We start from the raw sequence: 19,847 nt of genomic DNA on the forward strand, positions 1-19,847 counted from the left end.
TTTTCCAAGCTAATAGATTTTAAGTTTTTGAGAATCTGAGCGCTTGATTTGTGTAACACATCCATCAGATGTGCATCCACCCTGCACAGAACAAAAACCATACCCTCCCTAAACCGGGCCCCGTGTCTGTGTTTAGCGTCCCTAAATTGGCAACAACATGTCACACCGCGTAACTTCTGCCAGCTGCGCCCAGCGCTTGTGCCAGGCGCCACCACGCCTTCCCTAACGCGGGCAGGACTGGCCACGGGGAGAGCTGTCACCAGGACCCCACGGAGCAGCGGGCAGCGCCGCGGCAGGAGCCCGCGCTGCCCAGGGATTTAGGGACGCCATCCCGGCAAAGCGGCGGCCGCGCCGCGCAGGCGCCCGCAGGGGCTGGCGCGTGCGCCTGGGGGTGCCCGGGCGGCCCCGCTCCCGGCCCGGCGGCGCGGTGCGCACGGTTGCCATGGGAACGGCGGGCGGCGGAGCGAGGCTGGGCCCTAAAGGCGGCGCCGGGTCCCGACCGCTTTCCCCGGGCAGCACCCGGTGCCTCACCGGCTGTAGCGCTCGCACCTGGGGGTGCCGCCTGGTCTGGCGGCGGCGAAGGGCCGGACTGTGCGGTAAGTCCGGCGGGAGGCTTTAGAAAGCGGCCGGAGACTGATAATCCCTGTGCCGCTTCCTGGCAGCTTTACCGTGCTCAGGAGAGAGGCTTGGTTGTCGGGTGTGGGTCGGGATAGCGTTTACTCCACAGGTGCTGCTTATTTGGGGACTTCATCTTGGACATGCTGTCCCTGGACTGCTGTGGAAACGTAACTCCGCTGAGAACTCAATTCTCGTAACTTCGTTCTTGTTTCTCTTTGATAGCGATTTCTCTGCGTCAAAATTTCACTAGGGTAAAAGCGTATCAATTGTGTTTGGTAAATTGCCGGTGTTCAGAATTGTGTTGGATAGTAGCTATTTGCATATTCCTGAAAGGAGGTTGTGGTGAGATGGGGGCCCGTCTCTTCTATCGTGCCTGCCGTGAAAGGACGAGAGGAAAGAGCCTTAAACTGAAACAGGGGAGATGCAGGTTATATATTAGATGAACAAAATTCACTGCGAGCGTGGCCATGCACTGGAATAGATTGGCCAGGAAGGTGATGGAGTCACCAACCTTGGACATGTTTAGAAGGCATCTGGGTCTGGCACTGGATGATGTTTTTAGGGGTTACAGGAGCAGTGCAGGATTGGACTAGATTATCTTAAAGGTCACTTCCAATCGCGGTGATTCTGGGATTCTTTTTAAACCTTAATCTATGTGCTAACTATTCCAGAGATTTGCTTGGGCAGACAGAGCATGGATTTGGATGCCAGAGAGCAGAGTGTTCCCAGATTGAGTGTAGGGCTTCTCCTCACTGTGTTTAGTGATTGCAAATACACCCACTCTGCACCCTGGCAATTAAGTGACACCAGTCTTGAGATGGGAAAGAGGAGGGCAGAGCCAGTGTGGTGCCATATGTGATGTAGTCAGCCATGCTTTTCTCATGTTGATTGAACTGAGGTAAGGGCTGTGCGGGTACAGCTGACTCACTTCTGGACAATGCTGGGACTCGTGTGGATCCTGTGCTGTTATCTACTGCCTTAAAATCTTCCTGTACATCAAAGGCCAGGCTTATGGAGTAAACAACTGGGGAATAAAGACAAGGGCCCAGTATATCTTTTCAGACACTGCTGTGATGCTCTTCTACCTTCCAGCAGAGAATCAGAGAGGAACTCTTCACTTGTGCAAGTTAAAGGCTACTTGGGAAATGGTGACAGTAGTGAGGGACAGGATCTGTGTGTACCAGTTATGGTGCTCCCATTGACACTTTAGCATTCCCTCTCTCTGTTTCCTGCTGGGTCTGAGGAGCAAAATTACAGAATCACAGAATATGCTGGGTTGGAAGGGACTCATAAGGATCATGAAGTCCAGCTCCTGGCCCTGCACAGGAACATTCCCAGCTGTATCAGACATTAGGCCTACAGAGAAGACCTTCCACTTAAGGTCAACATTCTGGCTCCCAGAAGCTGGGGGAATAGGGAGTGATAGTCTGCCTTTCTTTTTTCAGTGAGGACTGACTGTATAATTTTTCCAAACAGACAGGTGCAGTGGAACTCCTTACTTTTTTAAACGGCATTGTAATAGAGGGAAAAGTAAGAAGCATAGAGAACAAAATTCAGTCACGGTGAAGGTAAGTAATATATTAATGGTAGCTGGAAATATGAAAGACACTGATAGACTCAGGCTCCTGATCTGCTCCTGAGGATTTTTAATTATGCATCATGAAATGAAAGAGGTTGGTGCACTTCTCCTTAGCATCCAATTTTATGTTGGGTGTGCAAGAGCAAAAGTTACTGTGCCAGTATGTGCAGGGTCTCAAAGAAAGGAGAATCAGCTGGAAAAGTTAAACTGTAGAACTGGAAGAATTGAACTAAGAAACTAAGAATATAAGATTTTTTTTTTTACTCCATAGTTTAGAAATAACCCAGATGATGGTGTCTGATCTACTGTCAATTCATTGTCATAAAAAGCGTGAGAGAATAGAAGTTACCAGATGGTCTGAGTCACAGTTCAGAAACACAGTTTTGTTTTTAGGTAAGCTTGAAAGCAGAAGAGGAATTTTGCATGGTGTAAGACTCATGATGAGTTTACTGTAAAATGACAAGGATGATACCTACAGAGAACTGCACCATGATGGTGGTGGGGTGTGGGTCGAGGGGGTGATGGAGCAAGTCTGTCACTGCCCTTTGCATTTCCCAGGAATTACAGCAGGACAATATGGTGATTGGAAGTTTGGGTTTATGACTTATATCAGTGTTAGCTTTCTTTGCCTTGGGAGTGGGTTTAGGGAGTAATTTCTTCCAGAATAAAAAATCTGGATTACTTGTTCTTCCTTGTCTCTGCTTATCAATTGCTGATAATTGTGCTTCAGTTACTGATAATGATGCCTCTGACATATTAGGAAGCTGCCCATGATGAGGTCAATAATATATATCAGGTTTTTCCTAAGTTGGACAAACTTGTCCCTTTGCAGCATATTATTGAATTCCTGTTTTGGCTGTGGTGTTTCTTAAGTAATCAGGTGTCAAGAAACAGATTTTCTATGGAATTGTAGAGGACCACATTTGGCCCATGAAGCACAGTGACGTATTTTGGCTTCCTGTAAAAAACTGAAGATAGATCCTCCATGTCAGATGCTTTCTGGTTTTGAGTATTTTACTACAGAACTGAGGAATAGAGAGGAAATGCAGTATCAGTGTACCTTGTTTCCCACTATTTCAGCACGGTCTAGGATTTACTTAACCTTTTAAACTATATTGTGGTAGTATAACCAGTGATGAATTAATAGTTTGTAATTTAAAACTAGCAGAATACTTTGTGTCTTTCACATATATTTTTCACTGTTCTTCCTGTGCAGTACTTAGCATAGGAATGCAAGCTTCAATGACTGAAAATAGAAGAAAAGCAGAACCATTCTACTGGCTGTCAGTGGCAAAGCCTAGGACCAGTTCTGAGATTGTAAATGAAGCCAGAGATGTTCTACGAACCGTAAAAACTCAAAGACTATTCACACCTACAGATGAACATAGGAAACTTTTTGGGTCTCAGTCCTCACTATGTCCTCAAAATAAATCATCTTCAATTTTTAGGTACTGTGAGTTTAAGATTTTTTCAAATATGTTTTAGCAGCAAGAGATTTGATTCTCTAATTATGTTCCGGTGATTATTTTCCCTGTGATAATCTGTATACCTAATGACATCCTTTGCCTTCTTCTAATGATCTTTACTGTTGGTGTTAATCTACATGTCCAGGAAGTTCCTGTGGATTAGAACTACCAGAGGCAGTCATTACACTAGTTTTCTATGTGGAGAATAGTATAAAATAGTATGTTACTTACCTTTTCTTGATACAATTGAATGCTTTTAATTGAGATAGTCTTCAGCTTTTTACCTAGAACATGTGACAAGCTTGCTTGTTTCCTATAACCTATATGCTGGATATTTTTTCAGAGCCTTCTGAGATCTTTTAAATGTAAAATTTTAGGTCCTGCAGTTTGAAAAGCTAATTTTCAAACAAATTTTTGCTACCTAAAAATTATTTTTAGGTGGAGTTTTGTTAGCATCAAGTGCTTTTGTCACTTTTTCTTTTTTTCCCTTTCCCTGTATTCACTGGCAAAAGAAAGAAGCATGCAATTAAAAAAACTATCTGATCACACAACTCTGGGTCTGCTTTATTCTAACTATGTTTCATTTCTTTGTTAGTCTTGATACATCCAGTTCTGAATTGCCTGAATCAAGGCCGCCTTCTGGTGTTTGTCTAAGTCCACTGGCTGATGTAAGTACTCTGGAAATAACTCATGCAGTACTGATATAAAAATATGTTTCTTGGTTGTGTTAGGAAAATAAATGGTTTAAAGACATTTGGGAAAAATGGAGACTTGTTGCAGCATTAGTCTGACTATAAAGTCAGTTTTATCATTTTTTTCCCCCCAAAGAAACCTGAAAATAATTTAAGCTTCTTAAATATTGCTGTATTGCTTTATGATTCAAAATGACATTAACAAGAGTCAGAAGATGGATACTTGAGTCAGCTTTCTTGTGTAAACTTACTAAAATAGATGTTCATGAGCATGAGCATGTGCCAACAATGTGCCTTTGCTGTTAAGAAAGTGGCTGATGGTATCTGGGGCTGCATTAGGAGGAGTGTTGCCAGCAGGTTGAGGGAAATGATTCTCCCCTCTACTCAGCACTGGTAAGGCCATGCCTGGAGTGCTGTATGCAATCCTGGGCTCCACAGTACAAGAAAGACATGGAGCTGCTGGAGAGCATCTGATGAACAGTCCCAAAGGTGATGAAGGGACAGGGAGAAATGGGAATGTTCAGCCTGGAGAAAACCACTGGGAGGATCATATTCATGGATGTAAATACCTGAAAGGTGGGTGCAAAGAGGATGGGGCCAGCCTCTTTGTCATGACTGGACCAGAGGCAGAGGGCACAAACTGGGATGCAGGAGGTTTCCTCTGAACTTCAGGAAACAGTTGTCCTGCTGGGAAGGTGACAAGGCCTTGGCACAAGTTGCACAAAGATCTTCAAAAGCTTCTTGGGCATGGTCCTGAGCAACTGAGTTTAGGTGGCTGTGGGGATGTGGGGCTTGAACCTCCAGAAGTCCCTTCCAACCTCATCTACTCTGTGGTTCTGTGATCAGTAACTTGGAGGTAACTAGGTGGTTGCTTTCTATTTTTTTAAATTTCTATAAAATATAATGATTGTAGTCTATTTCAAAACAGATAGGGGTCCTTTAAGAACCTCTTTTCTCTCTTTGCAAAAGCTGTGAATTGTTTACAATTTATAAGTGTATCTGCTCTTCCACAGTTTTTTTAATATTTGGTCTTCAAATATAAGATTAAGTCACAATTGTTTGTTTAGTGCCCAAGATAATAGAACATGCTATAGCAATTAAATGTCCTTGCTGTATACACTGCTTTTTCTTTAGGAAAGTATTCTTTAGGAATTTAAGGGAAATACCCAAGCAATTTTATACTTCAGTTATTTGGATAAGGTAATGTATTTATATGAATCAAGTTTGAAAATTCTCACCATTCTTCTATTTAGATTAAGTATAACACCAGTTCTTCAATCCAAATATAGATAAATTTTTATTTATTTTGCATGGGAGATTGGAAAAAAAAATTAGAGAAAACTACTGACCTATGCAAACCCTGCTTTTTTTGCTTTACCAATGGCTATAAGTTAGTACACTGTAAATTAAGAGCTTGTATTAATCATGGTGGTTGTGGGTAGTCAGTCTCACCTGTTGGCTTCTTAATACTGTCGAGAGCTCTGAAGGATCAGCTGGAGGCTTTCTAGTGGATTCTTTATTGTAAGGGAATTGGTATTGATTTTAGAGGTCAGTGCTTTTATATAGGGCAAGGGCACAACAAGTGCTTACTTCTAGAGATTCAGGGTCTTGTTCACCTCCTTTTAAGAGGCAAGATACTGGCATAAAACTAGGACTTCCACATTTTTGGATCTGCATGATTTGTCTCAGTGTGATAGAAAGTAGTACATATGATGTGAACATACTTGGAGTGTTTTGGAAATAGTTTGAATGTTCAAAAGCAAATCAAAGAATAGATTTATTTCTAGAATCGTTAGCAATAGTCATTGGCACAATATTTTCTTTGATTAATAAGCTTTCTGCAGATGTAGTTAAATGAGTATTTATGAGGAATAAATAATTCTGAGTTGTTCTACTCAAGCTAGTTTTTGTTTTCTGCACTCCTGAATGTTGGCTTTTAAATGGCTTTCTGTGGTGATAATGGTATTGACATCTGATTTGTTTGGTGGAATGGTATCACTAGATTCAGGATATGAAAATTTCTTAATGAGCAAGCCAACATAACTTCTCTTCTATTTTGAACTTAGCCCTTTGTTAGAAATAATGTGGGTTTCTTTTTTTAAAAATTTTTACTTAAATTAAAATTAAATTATCTGTGCTTTTGTTTAAAAGTCTTCTTTATTTTTGTCACAGAAACCAACACTAATAATTTCCGAAAAAAAAGATGAAGCTTCTTTTGTTTTCCTTCCAACACCTCCCGCTGATGCTTCAGATGTTAGAAGAGTCAGCAGTGCTTGGAAAGGATTATTTAGAACACCTTCTCAGAAAGATTTATTTTCTGCTGAAGTGGTTCCTCTGGATCGGAGTAAGAATGTTTTGATACATATTATTTGCTAGAAAAATAACTTCATCATGGGTTTAATATTGGTAATTACATTGTTTCTTAATACATTAAAGAGCCTTTAATGTGTCCTTTCAGTGTGAGTTCTGGAAGTACTTAAACGGGTTTAAGGCAGTTTTGAAACTGTAGTTTCCCAAAATGATGCTGGTTTGCACTACTAAAATTGGATTGTAAGCTACTCAGGTACCTCTTCTTCCTATAGGTTTCCAAGTAATGGAATTTTACTGAAAGTTGTCTTCAGTGAGTAGAATTAACATTAAATGCTGATATGCTTAAAGAGATAATGAGATGCCATCATCTAAGGAGATTCCCTGATGGATTATTAAGCATTAAAGGAATAATAAAAAGAAATTATATGTCTTGACAAGCCTCCAACTACATCGTATTTGTTGTTCAGAGTTTCATTAGTGGAGACTTTTTAAAAGTCACCAAGTGTGGGGTTTAGAAGCAATTTTCTTGAAGATGGGAAATGGCATCTTGGCTTCCTGCATATTGACTCATAATGAAGTGTGCTGGGACTCTGTCTTAATTTCAGAAGACTCATTTATAGTAATGAACTATAAATAACTATAGTAATGAACTACAAAGTAGTTCTTACTTTGTCTGGCATTGTTACTTTACATGATAAACTGAATATGTCACATTTTATCTTATTGCAAAATAAGTCTTACATAAAAAGTACTATACTTCATTTTTATGTATTTATTTTATAAATATATTTTTATATAATGTACCTCATCATGTAGCCTTAATAAGTTGATGTTACTAATTGAAGAAGTTGAGAAGCTGGTGTCATTGTAAGCTGCCTTGGTCTCTTCTCCCCTTTTGGGATCATGCAAATGTTTGTGAGGGGTTTTATTTGTGGAGGTTTTCTTATTGTGTGCAAACAGAAACTACAGGATTAGCAGCTACCTTTTTCCTGAGTTCCTTCATTCTTTCATAATATTCAGGTCCTAAAATAACAATCACTTTTTTTTTTCTCAAGATACAATCTACCTATTTGTAAAAGGGTAATAAAGAAGATGAAATGTTAAAACTTTAAACACAACCCCAAAAGACTTTAGGAAATACTGTTTGTAAGAAGACATTAATTACATTCTCTTCATAGTTTTAAGCCTTCTTACCTTTTAAATTGATACAAGCAAATTTTGATAATGTAACACGACAAGTAATAATTAATAACATTTGAACAAAATATGTTCCCTTTGACTATTTCAGATGAAGTGAAGCTAGATTTTGACGATCCAACTATGATGATGAATAATCTTGACAGAAGTAATAACTACTTAGCAGAACAAAGGTTGTACACATCATTTAATGATGAGAGTAGACAATTAATTTGTGATGAGCATACCAGCAGATCAGGAACTGAAGACTTCATGGAAGGGACACCAGGAAAATTTTTACTTGAGCTGCAAGGAGAAAGGTCAGCATTGGTCAAGTATGGTAATGTGCATCTGCCATACAACCTTCTTCCTATATACTCAATTGTGCAAGTATCAAAATGCTTAAATTAATGGAAGCTGAAGAAAACATTTCATATGCTTTAAAATGAAACTGTGGTTAGAAAAAATTTACGTTCCTTCTTTCAGAAAGTTTCTACATTCAAAAGACTATTTGTAAAATACTGTTGGTAGAAATTTGTCCTGTATGATTTGTTTGATCATTAATATTTCAAAACTAAATCTTCTAATCACTGCACAGAAGATCCTCAAGTTTAAATTTGATGGGCTTGCTTTTACAGTTTAGTCCTGTTTTAAGGTGCTGTACCATCTTCACATAGTTTGACAGATAAGTAGATCCATGCTTTCAGTTCTGATAGGTGATCATACATAGAAGCAGAATGTTTTGTGACTTTGGACTTCTAGTTTTGGTTTGTTTTTTTTTTTTTGTTTTGTTTCTTTGCATGACCAAATTGTTGTAAGAGCATAATGAGACTCATGTGCCTGCAATCTGTTTTTGCTGAACCTGGACTATCATATCAGTTCTTCAGTTCACAATCAAGTAATTTGATTCTGATGTGAATTCTTGCCCAGGGAGAAATAGTCCCGTGGCAGTATGTATTGGAGTATCAGTTGCTGCATTAGCAGTCAGATGAACAACCATTTTGTGCTAGTAACACTGACAGATCTGGCAATCTCAAGAACAAAGAATGAAAAACACTTTATTTTCAAAACACATATTTGTAAAAGTCATCCACTCATAAAAATACGTATTTGCCAGTAGGTATCTTCTTTCTAGCATGTTTGTATGCTTGGGGAAAAGCTGTTTCCCTGGATATTCTTAAGCACCTTTGATATTAAAGATATGTTCTTAATGTTATAAAATAAAAAACCTTTCATTTACTAACTTGATGATAGCACTTAATAGTTTAAGAGAATGTTGTCCATTGAGGCTGTAATAGTAAATGATATGTAACAGAGTTATCATAGCACTCTTTTATATTAAACTGTAAGCAGAATTTTAAGACAGATACTAAAAGAATGAAGACTTGTAGCACAGAAAAATCCCCATGAGTGTGGAGGAAGAGTGAGAAAATAAGTGCAGAGATGAAGAATATAGGTGGAAAAAAGAAAAGTAAAGCACCAATGAGAACACTGCAATGTAATTTTCTGCCTTTAAAATCAGTGGTCTAATACCTTCTTAAAGATTGGATTACTGTAGTACATAAATTACTGTAGTTTGAATTTTATTTAATAAAGGTGTGGTATGAAGTACTTCAGTGTTGCAGTGGAAATGTGTAATTCATTTTGTGGAATATGCATCCTGCTGTTTTCAGTTCTGCTTTCTGTTTGGGTTGCTGTTTTAGCTGATGGTGTCCAAGTGCCTCTAATAGGAAAGAGGTGGTTGATACTTTTGCTAATTGAAAAGAATGACCTTCCTTCTCAGTCATGATTTTAAGACTTGCATGTATAATTAAACAGCTAACCCATTAGGCATGTTTCCTATCTGTTCAAAATTGTACACTTCTCTTTATAAGAGCAAGAGGTCTGCAAGTTTTTGATTTTGCATTTTTTGTTACTGGTGCTTTTTGCAATCACGAATCTCATACATCAGTGAAATTAGATCTCAAATTACTGGCCTTAAGATAATAAAAAAAATTGCTTTCCAATATTGTTCTGAGTAGTTTTCTCCAAAATGGAAGAAGAATATAACATTCCTTCATCTTTCTGTGTTGAGTGCAAGATCTGTATTTTTGAATTGCCCATTTTTACTTCTCCTGTGAGTTGTGGATGCTTTCTGTGTACTTGAGTCAGAGCTGGTTTTTGCCAATGCTGCCTAAGCGAAACTTCCTGACACCATTTAGGTGCTCATATGGCTTAGAGCACCATATATACCTGCAATTCTGCAAGAAGCACAAGAATAATACAAAATCCCTTTAGCCACAGACAAAGGTCTCTCATCTATATCAGCCCAAGCAGTTCATGCCATCATGTGATGGGATGGCTGTGGATAATCTCAGTTGCTCTCATAGGTTCTAACTCCTTGCTAAGACTTACACCAATGAGCACGTTGGTCCAGTGTTTTTGTATGATACTACACAAGTCAGGCAGACCTTCTTCTGTTGCTTGTGTGAGTTCACAGGTGTCATTGTTCATCTGACAAGGCAGTTGAAAGATACCACAGACCTAGCCCTCCATATAGTTTGTTGAGTTATTATCATGAGTCTTCATGATAATTGTATGTAAAAGACTCCAGAACCAGAGAGGGGTCATGCAGTGAGAGATTCAGCATTCTTTCTCAGTAGAACATGTTTACTAGATGATTGTAAGGTTAGATTGCATCCGGTTCTGTGTCAAATACTTGAGGCATCTTGTATGGTGTTACAAGATATTTTCTATTGAAAATACATTGCATTCAGGAGTAGTAGGATGAAAGCTTAAAGGAATATGAAATCTTTTATTACCTAGTGTCCTGGCATTCTCTATATGAAGCAAGTGTCAGCCTCAATTCTGAATTGCACTGATTTAAAATCCTTGCAGGAATTAAACAAGAGGACTATAGAAATCGTGCACTTCATGTTCCTATGTATGTACTGAAATAACTTCCCTAATGAAACCATTTTTCTGCTAATGAGGAAACAGTAGAACATGGCAAAATAGCATGGCTGATTCCTGCCATTAATGCTATTGCATTTATTTTAAAGAGAATAGAAGGGAGCTATTCTATTCCAGCAAGAGACTTGATCGCTTTCTATCTCACATTTTTTTGTTGTCCCAAAGACTGAAGAAAAAAATGAACAGTGCTAACGAAATCACAACTGCCTTATAAGGTACTGTGGGGGGGGAAGAAAAGGACCTTTTGAGGGGAAAAGTTATTTGCTATTTTGTTTGCAATTCTGTTTTGCAAATAACAGTCTAGTTGTGACAGAATAGGTATATTAATTGAAGCAGATTGAATTTATTGACATACTGCCTCAGGAAACCTAGGAACAATTTCTGGCAATCATAAGGAAGCTGGGTTTTGTTTACATCTTCCTCTAACCATTGTGCCTTGCCATCTATTGTGACTGCTTTAGAAGTGAAACTTCTAAAATGTTTTCTGCATTCATATATTTCAACAGAAGTGTCAACAGTGATGGCAGATTTGCTGATGAAGAGCAACAGTTTCCCTGGTGAGAAAAGATGATGATTTTTTTTCCTACTCCAATTTCTCAATATTCTGAAAGCTTAGATGTCATTCCAGGACTTCTTAAAAGCAGAGGTGCATTGAGTGAGGAAGAGTTTGGAGGCAAACAGTTCATTCCCAAGTGGCCTGTTCTTTTCTTAATAAGTGAGTTTTATAAAGAGCTACAAAAGGATTACCAGGTGCTGTAGAGAAGATGTACTGTGCCCTGTTTTCTTTCACCATTGCTCTCTTTATTAAATGCCTGTTCTACAGTATCCTTGAAATATATTCTTCTTCCACGAGAGTAGTTTCTCTTTCTTGTGCTTTTTTAAAGTTTTGTAATATTTCAATAGAAAATGATAAAAGCAAAGGATTAAATGATAAAGTGAATCCTGCATTCATAGAATAGGGTTAGTTGGAGGGGACCACTGGAAATCACTTCTCTCTGCCTAAACTACCTTCACGTCTCTACTCAAAATATACATTCTTTTTTGCTTCAAAGAGAAGGATTCCAGCAGAGGAGAGAGACTTTTTCCTGAGGGGAACACCCATTCTGTTTTGCTCTGGATAATATTTGGAAATGAGTGACATGATGTGGACGTTTATTTGTTGTATGGTGTAGATGATTCTCCAGACTTTTTTCAGTATTTTTCTGTTTCTTTCTTTTTTCTTTTTTTTTTTTTTTTTTATTTTTTTTTATTATGTATATTGACAACTTCTGGAATTTTCATAATGATAGGGAAACTGGGAATTAACTTACTCCCAACTATTTCTTATCTATTTCTGCCTCAATTCCACTGGCTATTTGGACCCCTGATTTCAGAAGTAAACACTTAAATGGTCGGAATTCTTTCACAGGTAGAGTTTTCTACAGTGTTTCTCAGATTGTGACACCTACCCTTTCAAGAAGGTGCCCAGTTTGGTATAGGGTTAAGGGATACTGAGAAAGCACTGGAAAAGAATTTTTCAGAACTTGTTATAGAATTCTAAAGAAAAGGGTAAAAGGTAACTTATCTCTGGTCTCTTAACTCACAAAAGAGACAGTGGAATTTAGGCTCATTTTTGCAATATACTCCAGAGTCTTTCCACTCTAGTACTTAGTTTCAGGCCAGGGTCATTGGTCTCCAAATCTGGGAGATCTAGGCCTTGAGAGTTCTTAATACCAATTGAATTGCAATTCTTGAATGGGTAAATGTGCCATGCAGAGGGTAGAGAAGGAATGTCAGTTCAGTCTAGGCAGACCTATAGTAACAATGGATTTTAATTTATTTTCTGTTTAGAAATGCAATGCTTATGCAAGATTCAAGTTAGGAAGATGATGAGGGTGTGGTTTTCAGACTCAAATATATTTAGGCTAGTGTTTTAGATATTTTTTTAATGCTTAGAATTAGACTGTCAGTTGCCTGGTTGCCTAAACATACTCTCCCATAAATAGATACTGTTAATATTTTCAATATTAGACAGAATATGCAAAGACTGAAGAATAAAAAGGATAAGGATAGAGGTTTTTCATCAACCTTGATTATTCTTTTAAGTCATACTGTTTAACATGTGCATGCGGTTCTCCATCAACAGCCTGTATAAATAAGAAATGCTGTATGTTTTTATAGCTGGAGTTGTCCTAAGAAATGAGCTATTCCCATGATTGTGTTTATAGAATTGTTATTTACTCATCTTAGATGACTCAGAGTGTAGCTGGTCTGTTCGTCAATATATTTTTGCAAATTATGTTGTCTTTCTACTAGTTATCTTTTCTTGTATCAGTGGTATCAGTTATACACTTGATTATAGTTTTCAGTCCCTTTGGTTTTTTTTCTCTGCTTATGGTGTTCCTTATAATCCTCTACAGTTCCTGAAATAATTTCAGGACATCTATATTACCAGTTTTTTAATTATTTTTATGCTTTTGAGAAGTTTTGTGGTTGAGAAATAAAATTGACTCAAGTTGCATGTAATTGGCTTAATACTTTATATCTCTTTTAGCTGTCTGCAAATAATTTTGTTTCCACTGATTCTTTTGAAAAGGAAAATAGTCTTTAAAAATTGAGCTGCTATACTGGGATTTTTTTTCTTTGGGGCTTATTTCCTGATTGTGTTTATCTGTCTTGTTTGTTCCTCAGATGACATCACAAAATGGAAGATTCTTAGGTAGCTGAGCAAAATAGGGACATATTCTCTTAAAGGGCTCAGTCAAGGTCAGTTCTTTGTCTAAAAGGATAGGGTGCTTTTCAAGTGCTAAGTTATGGGTCTGGAAGAAATCAGTTGGTTTGTAATAATACCCACAAAAACATATTCCGTACTATTCAGCTAATGAAAGACAATACCAGAAACTAATTTTGATGTCCTTCTGGTAGCATAAGAGGTCTGGATAATATAATGAAATTGGAATAAAGGGATTAATGAGAAATGCAAATGTTAATTGGTATGTGGAAAAATTAATTTCTGTGAGAGTAAATGACAAAACAAAATACTGATTTTTCTCATTTTGCCAAAAGCTAAAAACGCTTCCTGCTTGCTTCCTAGTTGCTTTGGCAAAATTACTGTGATGTTGTTTATTCTTTCTTTCAAAGTCTACAGAGCAATGTCTTATTGTTAACATCAGTAATTTTGATTTAGAGTTAGAACTCTTGTTTCTTGATCACTAAGCACAGTGGAAGAATCATGGTAGGAGGGGATTGTGTTCTGAAGCAGTGGCTCCTGAAAGCACTGTGTAAATGAACCTGCTCTGAGAAGATCCATTGCAGTTTCTCTTGCTGCAGGTCTGCATTTGACTACCCTTCTTTGCCTTTGGGCCCTTGCACCACTTTGTCCATTGCTGCTGACTCAAGGGTTGCTGCCTTGTCCTTAGTGCCCTAGTTCCCATGGTCGCCATTAGCTCCTTTAACTTTGCCTGGAGCTGCTATTGTTCTTTTTAAGACAAAGCTGCTGAGTTTGGCTGTGCCCTGATAAATCTGGTCTAGAGCCCTACCTCTTTGCACAGTGGTCCACTGTGCTCCTGCCAAGAGATCTGATGGGCTGCTCGTGAGACCACAGTTCTCAATAACTTGGGAAAAAATGCTAACTGGCAGTCAGTAGATAACCCTGATTGGCTGATACACCAGGGGTCCAGAAGAGCCTCAGCAGCCTGGAGAAATGGTTTGACAAGAACATTATGCAGTTTAACAAAGACAAATGCAAAGTCCTGCATCTGGGCAGGAACACGCCTGGGCACCATTATATGCTGGGGGTGATCCAGCTGGGAGGCATCTTTGCAGAAAGAGACCTGGAGGTCCTGGTCTACACCAGATTCATAGAACAGCTCAGGGTGGAAGAGACCACAGAAGATCATCTGGCCCAGTCTTTCATGGAAAAGAGAGTAGATGAGATTATCTAGCACCTTGTTTGTTTGTGTCTTGAAAACCTCCACTACACCTGGGCTGCTGGGAGCAGCTCCAGGCTCCCCAGTGCAATAGAGCAATAGAGATATGAAATGGCTGGAGGCAGTCCAGCTATTAAAATGTGAATGAACCCTTTGTATGAGGAAAGGCTGGAGCTGAAACTGTTTGGCATGGAAAAGAGAAGGCTTGGCAGGGGCTCTTAACAACATCTTTCAATACCTGGAGGGAGGGTGCATTGTGACACCATCATTGATTGTGTGGCAAGAGCTACTTCTCTCCCCTGGCAAGCACTCAAAACAGGAAAAACTATTTACCTGTGAGGGTTATTTTTAAGGATTTATTGGTTGTACATACTTCCACAACACCTTCTTTCAGCTTTTCCCTTTGTAGTCCATATAGAATTGTGAGTCTTGGGTTGAAAGAAGAGTGCTCAGCTGCTTAAATAGCCAAATGATCCTTATATATATATATCTGTATGGCATGCCATCCTGGACAGTGCTAGCAATAAAAATAAACCCAGATTACAGTGTATATGTGCAGTCACACTCTGAATATACAAGTGAGTAAAATCTCAGATTCTTTCTAAATGGCCTATCTGTTTAAGGATTATCCACAATCAAGGGAACTGAACTCTGTTCTAGTCTGGAAGAACACCTTTGTGCCTAGTAGTCATTTTGATACATCTGGCTTGCCTGAACAGGCCCCCAGGATCTTTTTAGCGTTGCTTGAAATCTGTTCTTCCTAACACTCAGTGAAATGTCGTGATTTTTGGGTGTAGATACACCATGTCTGGCTTTCCAATGCACACAGCGTATGTTGGTACAATCAGATGTTCACTGCTTGCATTTATCTATAGACAGTCTGCATCTACTGCAGTGCCTAGACTGTTTTTAGAGCTTTGTGAAAAGTTAGAAATTGCTCTCCTAGACTTTTGCAGACCTGAAAACATTGATATATCAAGGATCCAAAAGAAAACTTGTAAATTTTCAGTCACATTTTTGTATTTTAAATAAACTAGAAAAAGGAATTTTGTGGGAGCTGAAGAGGATAATGAAGGAAAATACATTGAGGAGAAACTGAATGACTATGAGGGGAAAATGGAAGAAAAAAAAAAGCTTTGTTTACCTTATCAAAATAAAGACCCAAAATAAAAAAATGAAACAATTAAACTATCTGGAGCTTAGATTTGCTTCTGAGGAAGTAACTTAAAGATAAGAATGGTGGTTCTATAGATGTAGAAAGGGCTCTGCAGTAACAGAGGTTTAGAAATCATATGCTCACAATTAAAGTTCTTTGGCATAATAAAAAGGACATGTTTAAAAATGGAGAAGAAATCTGTTTCCAAACATCACATTGTGTCTACAGTCTGGGGCTTCCTTACAGCATGCTATGCTATGCACAGTCTGTGGGTTAGTAACTCTTTACCTTTGTAAAAAATCTCTTCAGATTCTAGTTAACATTGGGTAGTCCCAATTCCTTTATCTACTTTAGGAGTTTACATGAGTGCAAAAGGAGAGCCTCGTAACATCTGGATGAGCAAAGCTGTGTGAGGCCTTGGCACTTGCAGAAGGAGATACTGTGGGGCTTATGACATCTTCCATTCCCACCGCCCTCATGTTTTTCTCATTGCCCTTTATTCCTGCTCTTCTCTTTGAAAAGTATTCTGTGTATTCTTCATACTTTATTACACTATCTGTTACTGTGCTTCTCAGTTCTTCTCCTACTTTGTTATCTAGTTTTGCCTACCAAAGCTGTAAGAATATGTAAGATGTTACAGGATCCTTAGTATAAGGCTCCGGCACGCAATCGACATACATCAATGAGCTTGCAACTCACCATGAATTTCACCACAGAGCCGATAAGAAGAGGAATCAAACCTCTGTAAAAAGGACTACAGCCTAACGCTTACACACTCAGCCATCTTACCTGTGACATTCATTCATGGGGAGAGGATAATGTCGGGTGGGAAAGCCTTGAAGCTGGACAATTCAGAAAAGATGGTCATGTTGTCTTTTTGTTCTTGTTGAGCTTTGCTACCTTGCTGGCCACAGGTGCTTGATAGATACAATTCTGTAGAGAAGCATTAACTTCTCAGTATTATCATGTGTCTCTCTTAACTGATAACTAAATTATCTGGAACATCAGCAGTACATTTCTACTGATAATTATTAAAAATTAAAGTCTCTGGCTTGGTGGCTATCTGCAGTGTCATAGGTTATGTTATGCAATGAACCTATTCTGAATTGCCTCCCATTTTTTAATACCAACACACTAGGTAGTGTCTGGGAACATCCCGACCTCTGCTTATCTGTGCCCTGTGCCTAGGTATTTGTCAAGGAAAATAATACCATTCTTGGGCCAAAACTGTAGCAGGGATGATGCTAAGCGTCTAAATCCTTGGGTCTGTGAGACAAAATTCACGCCCATTGCAGGCTTCTCTTTGGCAGGTGAAGAGATAGCCAAGTTCTCAGATGTTTAAGGAAGGAACCCAAGCACCATTCCTTTATTGGATCTTACTTTCACATTTGTGATTCAAACCTTGCTGCTGTGTGCAACTTCTTTGGAGATTAACTAGTTCAATTCCTTTCCTCTGGGCTATAGCGCGTAGAAATGTTGTTTTCCCTGGAATACCTGGAAGGGTGAGACTTTGTAGATTTGCTATTAACTAGAGGCTCATGGCAAGAACAAGTAAATGTCTAAACATGCAGAATTTCTTAGTAAAAGCAGCTTTCACTTAATTATCCATTCTTTCACCAGGGGAAAATACTGAACACGTATTGGGTCTGGCTGAGACGGAGTTGATTTTCCCTGGAGAAGCTCTCACAGTGCTGTGCTTTGCATTGGTAGCTAGAAGGGTGTTGTTGACAACACACCAGCATTTTGGCAACTGCTAAGCAGCACTCCATGGCATCAGTGCTGTCTCTCCAACACAAGCCTGTCACCAGTAGGTTTGGGGTGGGCAAAGTCTTTTGAGGGGACATAACCAGGACAGCTGGACAAGACTCACCAAAGGGATTCCATAATGTATGATGTCTGCTCAGCAATGAAAGAGCTAAGACAAAGTAAGTGGGGGGCATTTATTATTATGAAGTGAGGGGGCACTTATTATTATGAGGTTTGTCCTTCAGAGCTATCACTATGTATACGTAAGCCCTACAATCCTTGGAAATGGCTGGACATTGCCTACTAGTGGGAAGTTGAGCATAAGACTTTTGTTTTTCTTTGCTTCTGCAAGTGGCTTTTTCTTTATTAAACTGTTTTTGTCTTTACCCATGGGTTTTTCTCCATCTTGTTTCTACCCTTGGTTCTGTGAGGAGAGGAGTGAAAAGAGTGGTATGATTTGGGCACCCTGCATCTGTCTAAGGTCAGCCCACCACACTACACTACTCCAGACTGTGTACTGGCTCACTTTCCTTTTGGAAGTCCTCACATTCTGTGTACATTCACGAAAGCAGTGTTCCTCATTGAGGCTGCTATGATTTCTTTTATATGAGAAAGATAAAAATGATCCAGTTGCCAAGTTCGTTTTCATCTGTAAATCATCAGAACCTCTCAGTTGATTTCTTGATGAGTCCCTTATTAGATGATCAGATTTCTGCCAATTGACTTTGTTTCCAAGACAACCACTCTCTTGGCAAGCCAGTTCCCTTCAATAGTAGTTGACTTATTTTTTTAGAATAGGTTGATTATATTTTAACTGCATTGTTCTTAATAAGATACTTCTATTTAAGTTTCAATCCTAAATGAAAATGCAAAGATAATGAACCAAAAGTCTGTGTAACTAAAATGAAGTTGACAGAGTGGTAAAGATGCATAAAGGGATTTTATTGTCTCTCACAGAATTCCTGAATTGTACATATTCCCTAAAGATAAGCCTGTCACCAACCATTCCCATTTATATAGGTATTCAGTGTATTCATTTTCTGAAAATAGTGGAAGTTTGGGTGACTTATGAGGATGTTTCCCAAAAGCATAGATGGTTGTACCACTGGTATTCACAGAACAATTTTCTTTCCTACTAATTTACAATAATTCCAACCCAGCTTCTTTTTGTGCACAATTGACATGGTCTTACTCTGCAAATTACATGTGCTGTTTCTGTCTGGTAAGTTAACTCATCCTTTGCTTCAGTGGCTTTTTTATATTAATCTGCTTTTGCGTCCAACAAAACTTACAGGATTGTTTGTGTTGAGTTTCTTGGATTCATCCTGGATTTACATTTTAAGGGAAGAGGCACAGAAAGAATATATAGTTATGAAACTCTTTCTCTGAGGAAAGCAAATTCAAACATCCGTATTCATATACGCAGGTAGTATCATCATGCCTACACACAGTTCTGAAGGTACTGATTCCTGAATACAACCATGTTTAGTATAAGGTGACTGAAGTTGTTCTCTTGCTTATCCAACGTCCTTTCAAGTTATAGTCTTGATTTCAGGGATGGCTGAAACTTGTAGAAACGTTTCTGAAACTTTTAAAGTTTGTAGGATAAGTCATTCACAGAAATGAAATCAAAATTTTATTTCTGCCAATACATTGAAATGTCTGTAATGTGTGCTGTAAACCCCTTCTTTCTTACGAGATGTCAGACAATTTTAGAGATGCAAGCACTTGTCTTTTTTTCTTTATAAGGTATTGCTTCCCCAGAGGGGTAGAAATTGGTATATGTGAGCTGAAACAATTTCAAGGTAGTTTGTGTAAGCATTTGGATTTTGGAGCACTTAAATCCTCATGCTGTAAAAATGAAGCATTATTCACTGTTAACGATTATGGAGCAACTGTTCCTCTGTAATGTGATTGCTTGGGAAATTTTTGACTGATCCCAGTGAGCTATCTAGTCTCTTTTGTGGGGAACTGATCTTGCAAGAGCTTTGTCTTTTATTCTGTCTCCATCTGTTGATAGAATGACTTACATCTTCTGTCTGGACTGACAGACAGGATTTAGGCACCAATCCAGCAAACTACTTAAACAACAGTTCAGCTTTAAGCCTTAGAGTAACTAAATTACCTGGCTAGAAAAAATTGAAATAACATTGCTAACACACTACTTTCATCTGTAGAAGGGCGTTCAGGAGATTAGGTTGTATTGGTACATGAACTTTAAATGGAATAAGAAGTGTTAAATTA

General features: G+C 38.6%; 1 protein-coding gene across 4 annotated transcripts in view; it reads left to right on the forward strand.

The window, feature by feature from the left end:
• Positions 1-399: 399 nt before the first annotated feature.
• The window catches only part of ARMC2 (armadillo repeat containing 2), a 61,711-nt gene continuing 42,263 nt past the window's right edge, over positions 400-19,847 (forward strand). The window contains exons 1-8 of one of the 4 annotated variants that reach the window (XM_079298696.1): positions 400-596; positions 841-893; positions 2,095-2,186; positions 3,414-3,645; positions 4,259-4,331; positions 6,528-6,699; positions 7,954-8,176; positions 11,300-11,350. In XM_079298696.1, coding sequence (XP_079154822.1) covers positions 3,428-3,645; positions 4,259-4,331; positions 6,528-6,699; positions 7,954-8,176; positions 11,300-11,350 — 737 coding nt within the window. In that variant the 5' untranslated portion in view covers positions 400-596; positions 841-893; positions 2,095-2,186; positions 3,414-3,427. The remainder of the gene's footprint in view (positions 597-840; positions 894-2,094; positions 2,187-3,413; positions 3,646-4,258; positions 4,332-6,527; positions 6,700-7,953; positions 8,177-11,299; positions 11,351-19,847) is intronic. The other 3 variants (XM_079298698.1, XM_079298697.1, XM_079298699.1) reach the window with 3 other exon arrangements.

Source organism: Erithacus rubecula (genome assembly GCF_903797595.1).
Source record: "Erithacus rubecula genome assembly, chromosome: 2".
Classification (NCBI taxonomy): domain Eukaryota; kingdom Metazoa; phylum Chordata; class Aves; order Passeriformes; family Muscicapidae; genus Erithacus; species Erithacus rubecula.